The following is a 13,599-nucleotide window of genomic DNA, read 5'->3' on the forward strand; positions in this document are numbered from 1 at the left end:
ATGCGCATGCGACCTGGCTCTGTTTCATTTCTTACCTATCCTTGGCTGATGCCTAGGAAGCTGCCCACTGTGTCCTTTCAATAAACTCCTCCTTGATTGGAAGAAGTAAAAGTAAGTTTCTGTTCCTTAGGGACAAAACACCTTAGCAGTATATTAGGTCCTACGGCAGATACAAAGAGGAGAAATTCCTAGTTCTCTCGGCCCTCAAGGACGGTGTTGTTATGAGCAGCTAAGTATACAAATAACCAGAGGGACAGATCACAGCCAATTCAGATGAGGTTGGGCACGTTCAGGCGGTATGGCCGCAGACACAGCCAATTCAGAACATCAAAAAGGTTTCATGGAGGAAAGAGAACCAAACAATAATCATAACAGATGGTACTTCGAGATAGTTTTAAAATGTATTTACTAAGAAAATTTTGGAATTGTAAGTCAACAACAAAAAGTTAATTTTACTGGTCCATGAACTCCCAAAATCTGGTAACTGTGTCACAGGACTTGGCAATTAGCTGGTTATAAGAATGAGAGCAAGAGAAGAGTTAAAACACAGTTCTGTTTTCAGCCAAGATGGTTTTTAGAATGATGAAGTCAGAAAAGGAATGTTCACAATAGGTGGGTTTGGGGGAGAGAAGTGAAGTGGGGAGGTAAGTTCTGCATCAGATTTACTGACGTGAGGTCAGTGGCAACCAGTAAGTAGTTCACTAATTCACTGGGGAAACGGGAAAGATGAGCCATCTGAAGTACAGAAAACAGATTTCTCAAAAACACCAAGTCAAAAACTGTCCTCTAAAAGAGGAACTAAAGACTCTCCAGTATCTAGGTTTTTTCTTCTGCATTTTGAACATTCCACTTTTGCACAGCTACCGATCTTCCGGTCCAAGTGAGGGACCGTACAGAACGGAGGGTGGGGGCATTGTGGGAGAAGAGCCTGACGGAATCCGAGACGCCCCTGCCCAGAGAATGCCTATTACAACACCTTTTTTAAAAGCCACGGACCTTCTGGAGCCCTAAGGGGTACACACACACCAGGAAGACACCAGAAAGGAAAAGAGGGTTGAAGGCAAACAGGAAGTACCTGCCAAGATCCATCCACTCCCTTTTCCTTTCCAAGAAACTAGGGGTGCAGCAGCTCAGCGCCACGGGGGGTGGTGGTGGGGGAACAGGGCAAGGCGCTTGCTCTCCGGGTTTCACCAGCCTTCTCTAAAAGAGGAACCGCTTTCGCTAGAGACAACAGCCAAAAAACTCAGACTTTTTTGTAATAGTGCAAGTAAGTTTAATAGGCTAAAAGTTATTCTTGAAGAAACAATGATGCAGCCCTGATTAAAAGGCTACATGCCCTGTAAAATCTAGTAAGTACTAAGCACCCTGCTCTCTGTCATCACTACAGAATTAGCCTATTCAAGGAAGATTACAATCTTATAATTCCTGAAAAGGACCACACGGTCAGAAAGAATGCTGAATGCATTTAAACAGGACACAAAGAATAGTAAGGGCTTATTTAAAAAAGGCCTATTTTTAGTATGTGAATTTCTACTTTTTTTTTTAATTTTATTTATTCATTTTAGAAAGGAGAGAGGGAGAGAGAGAGAAAGAAGAGAGAGAGTCACAGAGAGAGAGAAGGGGGGAGGAGCAGGAGGCATCAACTCCCATATGTGCCTTGACCAGGCAAGCCCAGGGTTTCGAACCGGCGATCTCAGCATTTCCAGGTCGACACTTTATCCACTGCGCCACCACAGGTCAGGGGAATTTCTACTTTTTATGGCAGTCTTTTTGGTTGTTCTTTTTTTTGGCTCAGACACTAGATTCATCCTCACAAGAAATTTAACAACTGTCTGTGAATCTTATGCCAAATAATGGCAAACATTTGAAAAAAATATCATCCAAATATAATATATAGGTATTTATCAAAAGACTGCCTTATTTTCAATAACATCTTCAACCAGTGATCTGCAGATATTTAAATGTGAATCATCGACTGTATAACACAAGTTATAAGTGAATTAAATGATTCCAATTCTCTGAATGCAACTTAAGTCTTGCCTTGCCACCACTGATAACATCCTAACCAAAACATCAACCTCATCTTGTATTGTGTTTTCTCAGGATTTGCAAACAGGCACTATCAAGAAATGGAAATCTGGAGGTAGCACTGCAGTAAATCATGCAATACTTACAGAAGATTGATATTAAAATTCCTTGAAGATCTTTAAAAAGGTTATGTTAATATTTGAAGAATAATCAAATATATGGCTGAAACACCCTTGAAAAAGTAGCTAAAATGACAAGTTTCACAAACATCATTGCAATAAGAGTTACCATTTACTGAGTGTTTGTTTGCTAAGCATTTACATATATCACGTCATTTCATATTATGAAGTAGGCATCACCGTCCCCACTTTATAGAAGGGAAAATTAAGACTCATATGGCTAAGTTACATGCTCTGGGTCTCACAGTTTGTAAATGAAGGTGGGAACTGAATTCAGTTTTACATGACTCCCAAAGCAGTGCTCCTGTCGATTATACCAGCGCTTCCCAACTTCGTCACGTCATGGCACACACTGAAAATGACAGTATTTGTGAGGCTCATTAAGGTAAGATGGAAAGCTTGGTAAAATTAATACATACTTCCTATATATTATAAAATTATGACATAAAAATTAAAACAAAGTAACTACAGATGATATTAAATGCTAATTGTCATAAACCTTCCAAATGAAATATTTTCAATACCAAATTCAGGAAGTTTACAGAAGAAATCATACCAAAAATATCATTTCAACTGCTATAATAAAAAATTATAAAAGTGATTTAAAATTTCAAAACTAGCCCTGGCCGGTTGGCTCAGCGGTGGAGCGTCGGCCTAGCGTGCGGAGGACCCGGGTTCGATTCCCGGCCAGGGCACATAGGAGAAGCGCCCATTTGCTTCTCCACCCCTCCGCTGCGCTTTCCTCTCTGTCTCTCTCTTCCCCTCCCGCAGCCAAGGCTCCATTGGAGCAAAGATGGCCCGGGCGCTGGGGATGGCTCTGTGGCCTCTGCCTCAGGCGCTAGAGTGGCTCTGGTCGCAACATGGCGACGCCCAGGATGGGCAGAGCATCGCCCCCTGGTGGGCAGAGCATCGCCCCATGGTGGGCGTGCCGGGTGGATCCCGGTCGGGCGCATGCGGGAGTCTGTCTGACTGTCTCTCCCTGTTTCCAGCTTCAGAAAAATGAAAAAAAATAAAAAAATAAAATTTCAAAACTATTTTAAACATTTGCAAACAGCACACTTGTAGGACATCATGTTTGCTGCACTCAGCTTGAGAAGCTTTGCAAAATTTAACTTTGTCTTTCTACAGAGTATTATGATTAAACACTAATTTGGCATATCAAGATCCTCCCAATGCCTGACCTGCGGTGGCACAGTGGATAAAGTGTCGACCTGGAAATGCTGAGGTCGCCGGTTCAAAACCCTGGGCTTGCCTGGCCAAGGCACATATGGGAGTTGATGCTTCCAGCTCCTCCCCTCTTCTCTCTGTCTCTGTCTCTCCCTCTCCTCTCTAAAATGAATAAATAAAAAAATAAAAAATAAAAAGATCCTCCCAATAACAGAGCTAAAAGAAATTCAAGCCAAAGGTAATCAAAGGATTGTAGCACTGAAGCCTTCCTTAACTAATTTGGCCCACAATAATTTCTTAATCTGAATTTCATAGTACCTGTAATCTGTAAATTTTTTATTTAACAACAAAAAACGGTAATATTCACTGAGTTAATATAGTGTACCGCACTGTTTTCTACTTCACATTATTATATTTAACCCTCACAGCAATCCTACGAAGTACCTCTATTTTCTCCATTTTAAAGATGAGGAGACTGAGGTAGAAAGAAATTGTGTAAATAACTTTCCCACGGTCATAGCTGGTAAATGGGAATTAGAATTTTAAACAGTCTGACTTCAGAGCCCATGTTGTTAATCACTATGCTAAAAAACTACATTCCTGCAAGGAAGAAAATACAATAATATTTAATGAACACCTATTATGTGCCAGGACAGACAAGTAAACAGATCTCAACCTAGACTACATCCAATAGCTTCACAGTGACAAAGTCATGTTCATGTACATCCAAGGAAGTATTCTACAGCAAAAAGAAAATTCTTTGTACACTGTGATGGGTGCATTTTGCTTAAAAACTTAAACTTTATATGTGCATTAGAATATGGTTTAAAAAAATAGCATCTGTATCTGTAACCTATTGGAATTTGTTGATTAAACTTGCTCAGGATTATTTTAAAATCTTACCTAAAACAATGAAACTGATAAAAACTAAAAGCAAGTGTGTTAGTGCTTGGAATTTTACTTACTGCTTTTTTTTTTTTTTTTTTTTTTTTTGTATTTTTCTGAAGCTGGAAACGGGGAGAGACAGTCAGACTCCCGCATGCGCCCGACCGGGATCCACCCGGCACGCCCACCAGGGGGTGATGCTCTGCCGAGACCAGAGCCACTCTAGCGCCTGGGGCAGAGGCCAAGGAGCCATCCCCAGCGCCCGGGCCATCTTTGCTCCAATGGAGCCCTGGCTGCGGGAGGGGAAGAGAGAGACAGAGAGGAAGGGGGGGGTGGAGAAGCAAATGGGCACCTCTCCTATGTGCCCTGGCCGGGAATCGAACCCGGGTCCCCCGCATGCCAGGCCGACGCTCTACCGCTGAGCCAACCGGCCAGGGCCTTACTTACTGCTTTTGAAGCTCCCTAAGTCATCATGAGTTTCATTTTGTTTTTAATTAAATGCACTATTCATAAAGTCCTGAATAGAGATTTTGGTAGACATTGGACAAGTTCTGCTTGCCCAGGTTCTGCCTGCCAAATCCTGACACCTGGAAGAAAGGCTCACAGTTTACAGCTGTATTACAACAGGCTAATATCCTGAGGGGATCTGATAGTCAACCTAAATCAAAACACTCACAGAAGATGGGATACACCTTTAATTTTATAGCCAATTGATCAATACAGACAAGTGCTAATGTCTTGAGTACTGGGGTTTGTATCACACACCTGAAAGGCCCCACGGAGCAATGTCTTTAACAGTAAAGAGCACCTACTAGGTGCCTGTGCCCATGCTCTTTAACAAATGATACTTGCTGTACAGAGTGTCTGTCTAGAAGTACAATGTGAATCCATGCTTTCTGAAAGATCAGATATTCAAACTGAAAGCTCAGGCTCTAATGCGTAACTTTCCCCCTACATCCAAAGAGCCATAATCAAGGCTTCTGCAATCTACAAACCACCAAACAGGCTAACGTGAAGAGACCCAGCACATCTTAGAGTACAAAATTAGGCTATGATGTAGCACCTCTCCTAAAGCAACTTTTTCTCAAAAAACAGTTTTCAAAAGCAAAGTTCCAGGCCCTGGCTGGTTAGCTCAGTCAGTTAGAGCGCTGTCCTGAAATGCCAAGGTTGTGGGTTTGATCCCTGGTCAAGCCACATATAGGAAAGCAAACAATGAATGCACATCTAAGTGGAACAACAAATGAATGCTTCCCCCCGCCCCTTCCTCCCTCTGTCTCTCTAAAATCAATCAATAATAAAAAAAAAATAAAAATAAAAAGTCAAGTTCTGCTTACAGAAAGCATTACTCCTACGTATTGTTCTCCAACAGATACCTAGAAAATACTTCTAGTGCAAAAATGTAGCTAGATTTATTGGTAAACTGATGCTAGGGTACTTGGTAGGGTTACTGAGCCTCTAACCAGTCTCTCAAAAATTTTAAAACCAAGTAAAATGTATCTGACTACACCTAAAAGTCACTTAAAACGAATGTGGGGCAAAATAAACAATAATCCTGAAGCCACTGTTTTTAATTTGAAGAGAGCAAAAATGATAAAAAGCTCAGAGAAGTCTGTCCAAGTCTTTACAGTATATGTCAAACTACATAATTTATCATAAGATCACTCCATTCCCACTGCACATCATCCCCAACAACTATTCAGCAACTGCCAACGTGTAACTTATGTCCACTACGTCCTTTGTCACAAGCCTCAAGCAAGGCAGTCCTTAAATTCCCTCAGCTCACACCATCTCCCCTTCATAAAAACGAGGAAAGGGGTTGTAAAACCTTAAGGGAATAAAAATGATAGAAAAAGGTGGAAAAGTATAGACAGCCACTGCAACCAAGCTCTTATCCTTTATACCTGAGAACTTGTCATTTGGCTCGACCACACACCTTTATGTTACCGAATAAGGCAGGGTTCTCCCCCCTTATGAACAGCTCAAAGTGCCCACCCTCTAACAGATGACAGGGTCCTTTTGTGACCACTCTGGCCAGCACTTCTCTTTACGTTAATCATTCAAGCCACCCAGCTCCACCGTGTCATAAAGTATCAGTCCGCTCCCAACTCGCAAGCCCAACACACGCTATCCCGTCCTCCAAACCCTTGCAGAAACTTCCCTAGTATCCTTCCCTTCCTTTACGAGCTTCTCCTATGTACCTAACACACTCCCAACGTCCTATTTCCGCACACGGCCAACTGTCGACGTTAAATGTAATTCCAGCACGGAGTCACACCCTCTCTAGCCTAATTCGTACAACCTGAAAACCGCACCCCCTCATCACGCCCTCCGGAGCCTCAGCCACCAACCCAACACCACACCCCATGCCCGTCACGCCCTCCATCCTCCTTCGGGGTCCAGTCCACCAGCCCCGCCTGACCCCCTCAAGACCCCCAAGTGCCTAGGCGCTCCCGAAAGGCCCGCCAGCCCCGCCCCCAGGCCCTCACCGAGTAGCAGCAGCTTCACTTCTTTAGCCGCTTTCTCTCCGTCCTCACGCAAGTTGCGGTCGATCATCTTGCTCCGTTCCACCGCCGCCTTATCTTCGGCGCTCAACGTGCAGCCCATGGCGGCGGCGGGAGAGGGGACCGGGCCCGGACTCACTCACACACCACGGAGACTACGGTTCGACTGGCCTAGACGACGTCTTCTGCTGGGCGGCGGCGCTCTCGGTCAGGTCCTGGAGCACTCGGGGAGACCGGATATCCGGCGTTTACGACACTTCCGGCAACGCCCCGCGGCCGTTACCGCTGAAACTTTTCTAGCTCGGGTAGTGAAGGTGCAACCGGAAGCGGAAGTACGGGGAGGGAGACGAAGCCCACCGTGGTTCCGTGCAACTTGCATCACCCTGCTCGGCATTAGACTCCTTTCCCGTTCATGTTTTCGGCTGTCTTAATTGGATAAATGTAGAAAAAACGAGGACTGGCTTCATCAGTTCATGGCGCCCTCCTAAGGTCACACAGCCCTGCTTTGGATGAGGGTAGGTTGCGGGGAATTTCCAAGCCCACAACCCGCACGGGAATTTCTGCTGGGAATTTCTCACTGGCCAAACCCGGGGTCTACTCAGCTAGATCTTTGGGATGGAGGCAAACTACAGAGCCTAGGTCCCGGCCACGCTTCACATTTGAGATCCGTAAGACCGACTAAGACTAGGACTTGAGCGTTCCCTTTCTGCCATGTCTGGCCCACCGCCTTCTGCTCTCTGGCCCTCGTGCAGATTTCTGTGGGCTTGATAGTTGCCTAGCTACTTGGTTGTTGGCAAAGGGCCACTTGAAATCGCTAGCTGATACTACCTGAACGGTAAGCGTGTAGTTAGGTCCTCCATAAGATTTTCATGCTGTTACCCAATATAAGCCCGTTTTAGTGCTCACAGAGATCGTTTTGTTTTGGGGGTTTAGGACTTGTACCAAGATTAGGCAACCTCAGTCCCACACCCCCAAACAAACCAATTCATCCTGTGAATCTCCTAAAATTTCCTGTTGCGATACCACACAAAAAGGGAAATTAGAGTCAAATTCGCCTTTCGGTTCTAGCAGCACTTGAAAAGTAGTAAATCCCCTATGAAAGCCCCATGCTGATAGCCTTTTTCACTCAAATTCCTGGGTACTATCGTGAAAGTGACCCCAAAGTATCTTTTCTCCCACTAGCCCCACAAATACTCTTCACCGTACGGTCTAGGGAGAGGACCTGTTGTAGCCCCCAAAGTCTTTCCCTAACACTATTAAAAATCGTTTCCCTAATACAATCTAAATCTTAGAATATAAGGTTCCAACAGGAAAGTCTATATGGCAATGATTCAATAATTAGAAAAGCCTCCTAAGAGCCACCTTAAACAGCCTCGACCCCCACCACTTAATACGGTTTTCAAAGTGTGGAAAGACTTAGAAAGAAAGGGACTGCTTTTCCATAATCAATACGGTAGGGGACAAAGGGCAAAGGAAAGGGAAGAAAAACCAACATTTATTGTGTACCTGTTCGCCAGGTATGACTAGGTGCTTGCACGTGTCATCCTCACAACAACCCTGTGAGGTAGGTGTAGGTAGTGTTCTCCCCACTTTTACAGATGAGGAAACAGGCTCAGAGAAGTTAAGCATCTTTCCCAAGTCCACACAGTGAGTAAGTAGATCAGTCTGACTCCCAAATTCACCCCTTTTCTGTCAATGCCACTGTAAGATGTATCTGGGGAGACCTGACAACGGGAGGTTTTCATGTATGATTGAGTTCTTCCAACACCACCAGGGTGCAAGAAGAAGGAACTGACGGATGGTTGTCTCAACCTGCAGATTCTTCAGTGGATGAGGGAGGTCAAAGTCTGTCCAGTAACAACTTTCACAGCTAAGAATGACATATCGAACTTTGCTGAGCAATCCTGGCGACTAGCAAACTCCTGGAAGGTGGTCATAGCAGAAACTGTTAGGAAAGTTCTTAGCATACTATATAGAAGAGAAATTTTTATTTCCTTCATTATCCATTCTGGGAAAATTAAATGGCTAACGAACCAGAGTATGTCCAATTCTGTAATAAACACCAGTGAGATCACAGTGTCAGGAAATTTCAGCCTGAATTAGAGTTATCCTTGCTCTTAAGGTTTTCTTCTTTGATGTATGGGAAGGAAGGGTTGATTGGCAAAGTCAAAGGAAAAGACAAATGAACAAAATGGCTGCCAGACCAGGTTGAATGCCCTCCCGTCTTCGCTCTTCCCCCTTTCTTTCGATTTCCACTGGACTCACACTGCCACCTACTGGCAATGCTTAGAGCCTACTAGCAGATCAGTGATGTTTGGAAGTTGTTCCCCTGCCTAGGAATGAGATTCCACCCTTAGGAGTTTCTCTTAAAAGGGAAGAGGGAGGAGAGTATGTTTTACAATCACAAAAGACTCCTGGGGGTACATAGTATTTAAGGGATTTCCTCAATGTAATAGGCGCTAGACTCCAGTAAGTCTAGTGGTAGGAAGACAAAAACCTGGAGATTTTCCTAGATCTAAAGGGGGAAAGCTGTTTGCCCAGTTTCACTTAATTATTTTTTTCAACTAGAGTTTCATTTACAATCCGCGCACTTTCCACACTTGGCAAGAAACCTCCATGTCGATATCTTGCTGCAACGGACTGAACTCAGGAGTGAGAACCATGAACATGCTCTCCAGTATATTTTGCCCACAAGTCTATAGTGCTTTACCAGGTGCGAGGCTCTGTAAAAATACAAGGTACTTGGTCAAATTAGACTATGAACTCCTTGAAGACAGTGACTTCACATCCTCTGTGTGGGACCCAGATAATATTGGGTGTTCAACTATGGTGCACTGAATTGAACTGAAGGAGTCAATGTTGATATCAGTATAACTTTTATAATAAAAAGTATTTATTGGCTGTTCAAGGGAGACTCTATCCCACTCCCACCAAGCCATCTTCCCCTTTGATGCTCAGTGAGCCAGGTATTTGTTAAAATACAGACCACACCACCCTCTTGGTCCTGCCTCAGACCTGTAATGTCACCTGATTCAGTTGCGGGAAGCAGATGGACAAGTAGCCCCCGGTGGATGTCCTGTCCAGTTTGCAGTTATTTCCCCTCCCTCGGAAGTACCACCACCAATAGCGACCACCACAGTTCCTACAATCTCAGTCAGTGAGCAGCCGAGGCCCACTCCTGTGTTCTCTCTCCACCCCAGGGCTGCAGATGGAAGAGAGATTTGCCTTTGTCTGAAGCTAGTTTTGAGAGACAAATGGGAATAGGGAGGCTTTTAATGGACCATGGAAACCCCACCTGACCTATTCCGAACCTTAGTCTCTGAACCGGATTGTCCAGGGGGCTGGAGGTGGGTCACTGCCACGAGAGAGACCAGGGAGGCCAGTCCTAGGAGACAAAAATAAAAAGATTTACAGTGTTATTGGTAAGGGTGGTTACCTGGCCTCTCTGTATCCAGCCACCTTAGCAATTCAAATGCTAACCCCTACCTTCAGCCATCCAACCCCCAGTCTCCCCACTTCTTCATCCTAAAAGACAAGGAGAAAAAGCCATCCTGTCCTAGTCTCGCCTCTGCTGAGAGAAACCCCCACGCCTGATGTTGCAGGTGCGGGAGAGGGACAAAGCCGTGGAGGAGAAGGGCGGTTCCCGGATGGCCGCTTCCCCGCCCCGTGCGCCCCGACTGCTGTTCCCCATTGCTTCTGGACAAACTCGGGAAGGACTGCATCTGTTCAGCCGGGCCTCAGGTCTAAAGCTAGAAAAAGAACTACCTACTCAAATCAAAGCACTTGGCTGTAATAGTTCTTTTTAAACCTAGCAGGAAGACGAGAAGACACGGGTCACTTTCTTACCTTGCTCAGGTGCAATTACTGCCCTGGACAATGACACTGAAAAGTGAAATAGCCTAAAGGGTCCCCAGAATAACTTCAAACCTGGCCTGCTGCCCTATAATCCTCCAACTCCTAGTCTTTTTTTTTTATTTTATTTTTTATACAGGGACAGAGAGTCAGAGAGAGGGATAGATAGGGACAGACAGACAGGAACGGAGAGATGAGAAGCATCAATCATCAGTTTTTTGTTGCGACACCTTAGTTGTTCATTGATTGCTTTCTCATATGTGCCTTGACTACGGGCCTTCAGCAGACCAAGTAACCCCTTGCTCGAGCCAGTGACCTTGGGTCCAAGCTGGTGAGCTTTTGCTCAAACCAGATGAGCCCGCGCTCAAGTTGGCGACCTCGGGGTCTCGAACCTGGGTCCTCGGCATCCCAGTCCGACGCTCTATCCACTGGGCCACCACCTGGTCAGGCCAGCTCCTAGTCTTAAGAGAGTTCCCCTGCTTCCTGAAGAGTGGGAAGGTCACTGGTTAAAGGACAGCAGTCAGCTCACCTTCATGGCCCTTGACTCTCGCCACCGTCTCACTGGTTTCCTCCCCTGGTGGTCCAGGACCATAGCCATATACAAAGCTTCTGCCACATGTCCATCCTGTTGGCTCTGCTCCTGACCCAGAAAACGCTAAGCAAAAGCTGTGCAGAGACCCCGGCCCCAGCTCCAGAGAGCTGGGAAAAGGAGATCCCACAAGGTGTTCCTTGCAGTCCCAGCTGGCCCCCGCCAGGTCTCCCTCCAGGTGGCCAGCGGCCCCTCATGACTCTGGTTGAGGCGAGGGGGCAGGGCGGAGGTAGCTGTCTGACATGATGATGTCGCTGGTGAGTTGTTGCTCCAGGAACTCGGAGGTCTCCTCAGCTATCTGGCCCGGGATTCGAAAGTCCACGGCAGCTGGCTCCTGCTTGGGGCTGGGCAGGGGCCGGGAGACCCAGGACTCCGTGGAACACCCCGTCCCCTGAAGGAACTGCAGGAAGTTCTCCTCGATGGAGCCCTCGCGGCTCGGGAGCCGCAGCTCCTCCCCTGGAGCCTGCTTGAAGAAGCACACGAACTGCTTGCTGAGCTCCCCGCGGATCTGCCGGTTGAGACAGCCGTAGAAGAAAGGGTTGGAAGTGAAGCAGAAGTAGCCGATCCACGTCACCACGTTCTCTACCTGTCCAGTCGAACTGGGCTGAGCACTCAGGGCAACGTAGAGGTGGAAAGAGAAGTAGGGCAACCAACAGAGCAGGAACTGTCCCCCCACGGCCAGCAGGACCACTGCCGCCTTCCCTCCCCCAAACGTTCGGTGCGGGGTAGTCTGGTGCGCCCCTGAGCTGGTGACCATGGTGGAGCGGCTGCTGAGGGACTCGGAGCGCTGCCGGGGCGTCTCCATCCACGTGGGCAGCGGTCCGTGCTGCATGGCAGCCACGCGGGCCACGCGGAACATGCTGCAGTAGACCACAAGGATGAGGAGCAGGGGCAGGAGGAAGTAAAGGACAGCAAAGACCACCACGAAAAGCTGGCAGTAGGCACTGCGGCTCCATTGGAGTGAGCAGCCGGGAGGGATGCCGGGAACCCCCTCCTCCCGGGAGGCCCTTCCCAGCACCGGCACAGACGCCATGGCCAAGGCCTTCACCCACACTCCCACCAGCACAGAAGTCACCAGCCCCAGCGTCATGCGCACCTCATAGCGCATGGGGTGGACCACGTAATAGTAGCGCTCCACGTTGATGGCGGACACCGAGAGGATGGCCAGGCTGACAAAGCATATGCTCAGAAACAAGTAGAGGCGGCAGGCGACCTCCCCAAAGAGGTCGTGGTCAAAGAGGGCGGAGCTGGAGAGCATGGCCAGGGGCATGAGGGTCAGGGCGGCCAGCAGGTCCACCAGGCAGAGGTGGAAGACAAAGACGAACTTTCGGAGGGCGGGTGTCTTGGCGATAACAGCCATCACGGCTGCGTTGCCGGCCACAGCGGTCAGGTCCAGCAGGAGCATGAAGAAGAGGGCCACGGATTCCGACGCCACGTCCTGCATCCCCGCCTCCGGGACCCCACTGGCAGTGGAGGGACCGGGGCTTTGCGGGACCCTCCCCAGAGTGGAAAAGTTCCCTGATGACTGGGGGATGGGTGAGGACTCCATGGGGCCGAGAGAGGACGCCCAGGGCACCTCCTGTCACAGGCCCATCCCCCATCCTAGTCCAGTGATCCTGGATGGCCAGCCCAGGCCCAGGCGCCCCAGTGCTGTGTGTCGGGGGAGGGGGAGAGGGCGCCTCCTGCTGGAGTTTCTCAGGCAGGCTCTTGGGGCCAGCCTCGGGGGCTGGGCCACAGGGACGGGGCACCAGGCCAGAACCCAAGGGCTCAGGCGCTCATCTCTTTGAGAGGGGCAGCTCCGGGTCTGCCGTGACGACTGTCATGATGGTGGGGAGCCTGGTCCACTCAACACCCCACCTCCTGCCTGGTCTCCGGCTCCTTCTTCACCACTTTCTCTCCTCTGCTGTCCACACCCTTCTCCCTGTCCAGGTGCATTTATCCCGAGACTCTAAATCCTCTGGTGCCCCTGCTCTGGGTCCTGCTGAGCTCCGGGACAGTACCCAGTGTTAAGGTCATTTACGAAAATGTTCTGATTTCTTGTCTCCTCAGAACGACAGGCGCTGCTGGGGGCAGAAAGAACACGAGCTTGGGCTTCCGGTCCCAGATCTGGGAAGTACTAACGCGGTGACTCTTCTGAACTTCAGCGTCCTCGTAAAGGCATCTGTAAAATTAAAGGAATAATACTCACTTCACAACCACGTTCGGAGGCTCCTGTGAGACTTGTTAATAAAAATGCTAATAATAAGCAGTGGCATTATATGATGCTTTCCACGTGCCAGGCCCTGTTCTGCATCCTCTCTCTATATATTTTTTTTCATTTTTCTGAAGCTGGAAACGGGGAGGCAGTCAGACAGACTCCCGCATGCGCCCGACCGGGATCCACCCGGCACGCCCACCA

At 47.8% G+C, this 13,599-nt stretch overlaps 2 protein-coding genes across 4 annotated transcripts in view; both read right to left on the bottom strand.

Annotated features, from left to right (window-relative positions):
* GNAI3 (G protein subunit alpha i3) overlaps positions 1 to 6,993 on the bottom strand; it is a 45,768-nt gene extending 38,775 nt beyond the window's left edge. Inside the window, exon 1 of the mRNA XM_066353271.1 lies at positions 6,746 to 6,993. Coding sequence (XP_066209368.1) covers positions 6,746 to 6,863 — 118 coding nt within the window. The 5' untranslated portion in view covers positions 6,864 to 6,993. The remainder of the gene's footprint in view (positions 1 to 6,745) is intronic.
* Positions 6,994 to 8,883: 1,890 nt separating this feature from the next.
* On the bottom strand, positions 8,884 to 13,243 carry GPR61 (G protein-coupled receptor 61). 3 transcript variants are annotated; one of them, XM_066353313.1, is made up of 3 exons: positions 11,142 to 13,243; positions 10,072 to 10,145; positions 8,884 to 9,483 (listed from the first exon to the last, which is right to left on the bottom strand). In XM_066353313.1, exon 1 carries the CDS (start codon positions 12,748 to 12,750, stop codon positions 11,395 to 11,397), a length of 1,356 nt encoding a protein of 451 aa, XP_066209410.1. In that variant the 5' UTR covers positions 12,751 to 13,243; the 3' UTR covers positions 8,884 to 9,483; positions 10,072 to 10,145; positions 11,142 to 11,394. The 3 variants fall into 3 exon arrangements, with proteins under 3 accessions (XP_066209410.1, XP_066209409.1, XP_066209407.1); XM_066353312.1 differs by having other exon boundaries at positions 9,788 to 10,145; XM_066353310.1 differs by having other exon boundaries at positions 8,884 to 10,145.
* Between the last annotated feature and the right edge of the window lie 356 nt (positions 13,244 to 13,599).

The sequence above is a fragment of the Saccopteryx leptura genome, chromosome 11, assembly GCF_036850995.1.
Source record: "Saccopteryx leptura isolate mSacLep1 chromosome 11, mSacLep1_pri_phased_curated, whole genome shotgun sequence".
Classification (NCBI taxonomy): domain Eukaryota; kingdom Metazoa; phylum Chordata; class Mammalia; order Chiroptera; family Emballonuridae; genus Saccopteryx; species Saccopteryx leptura.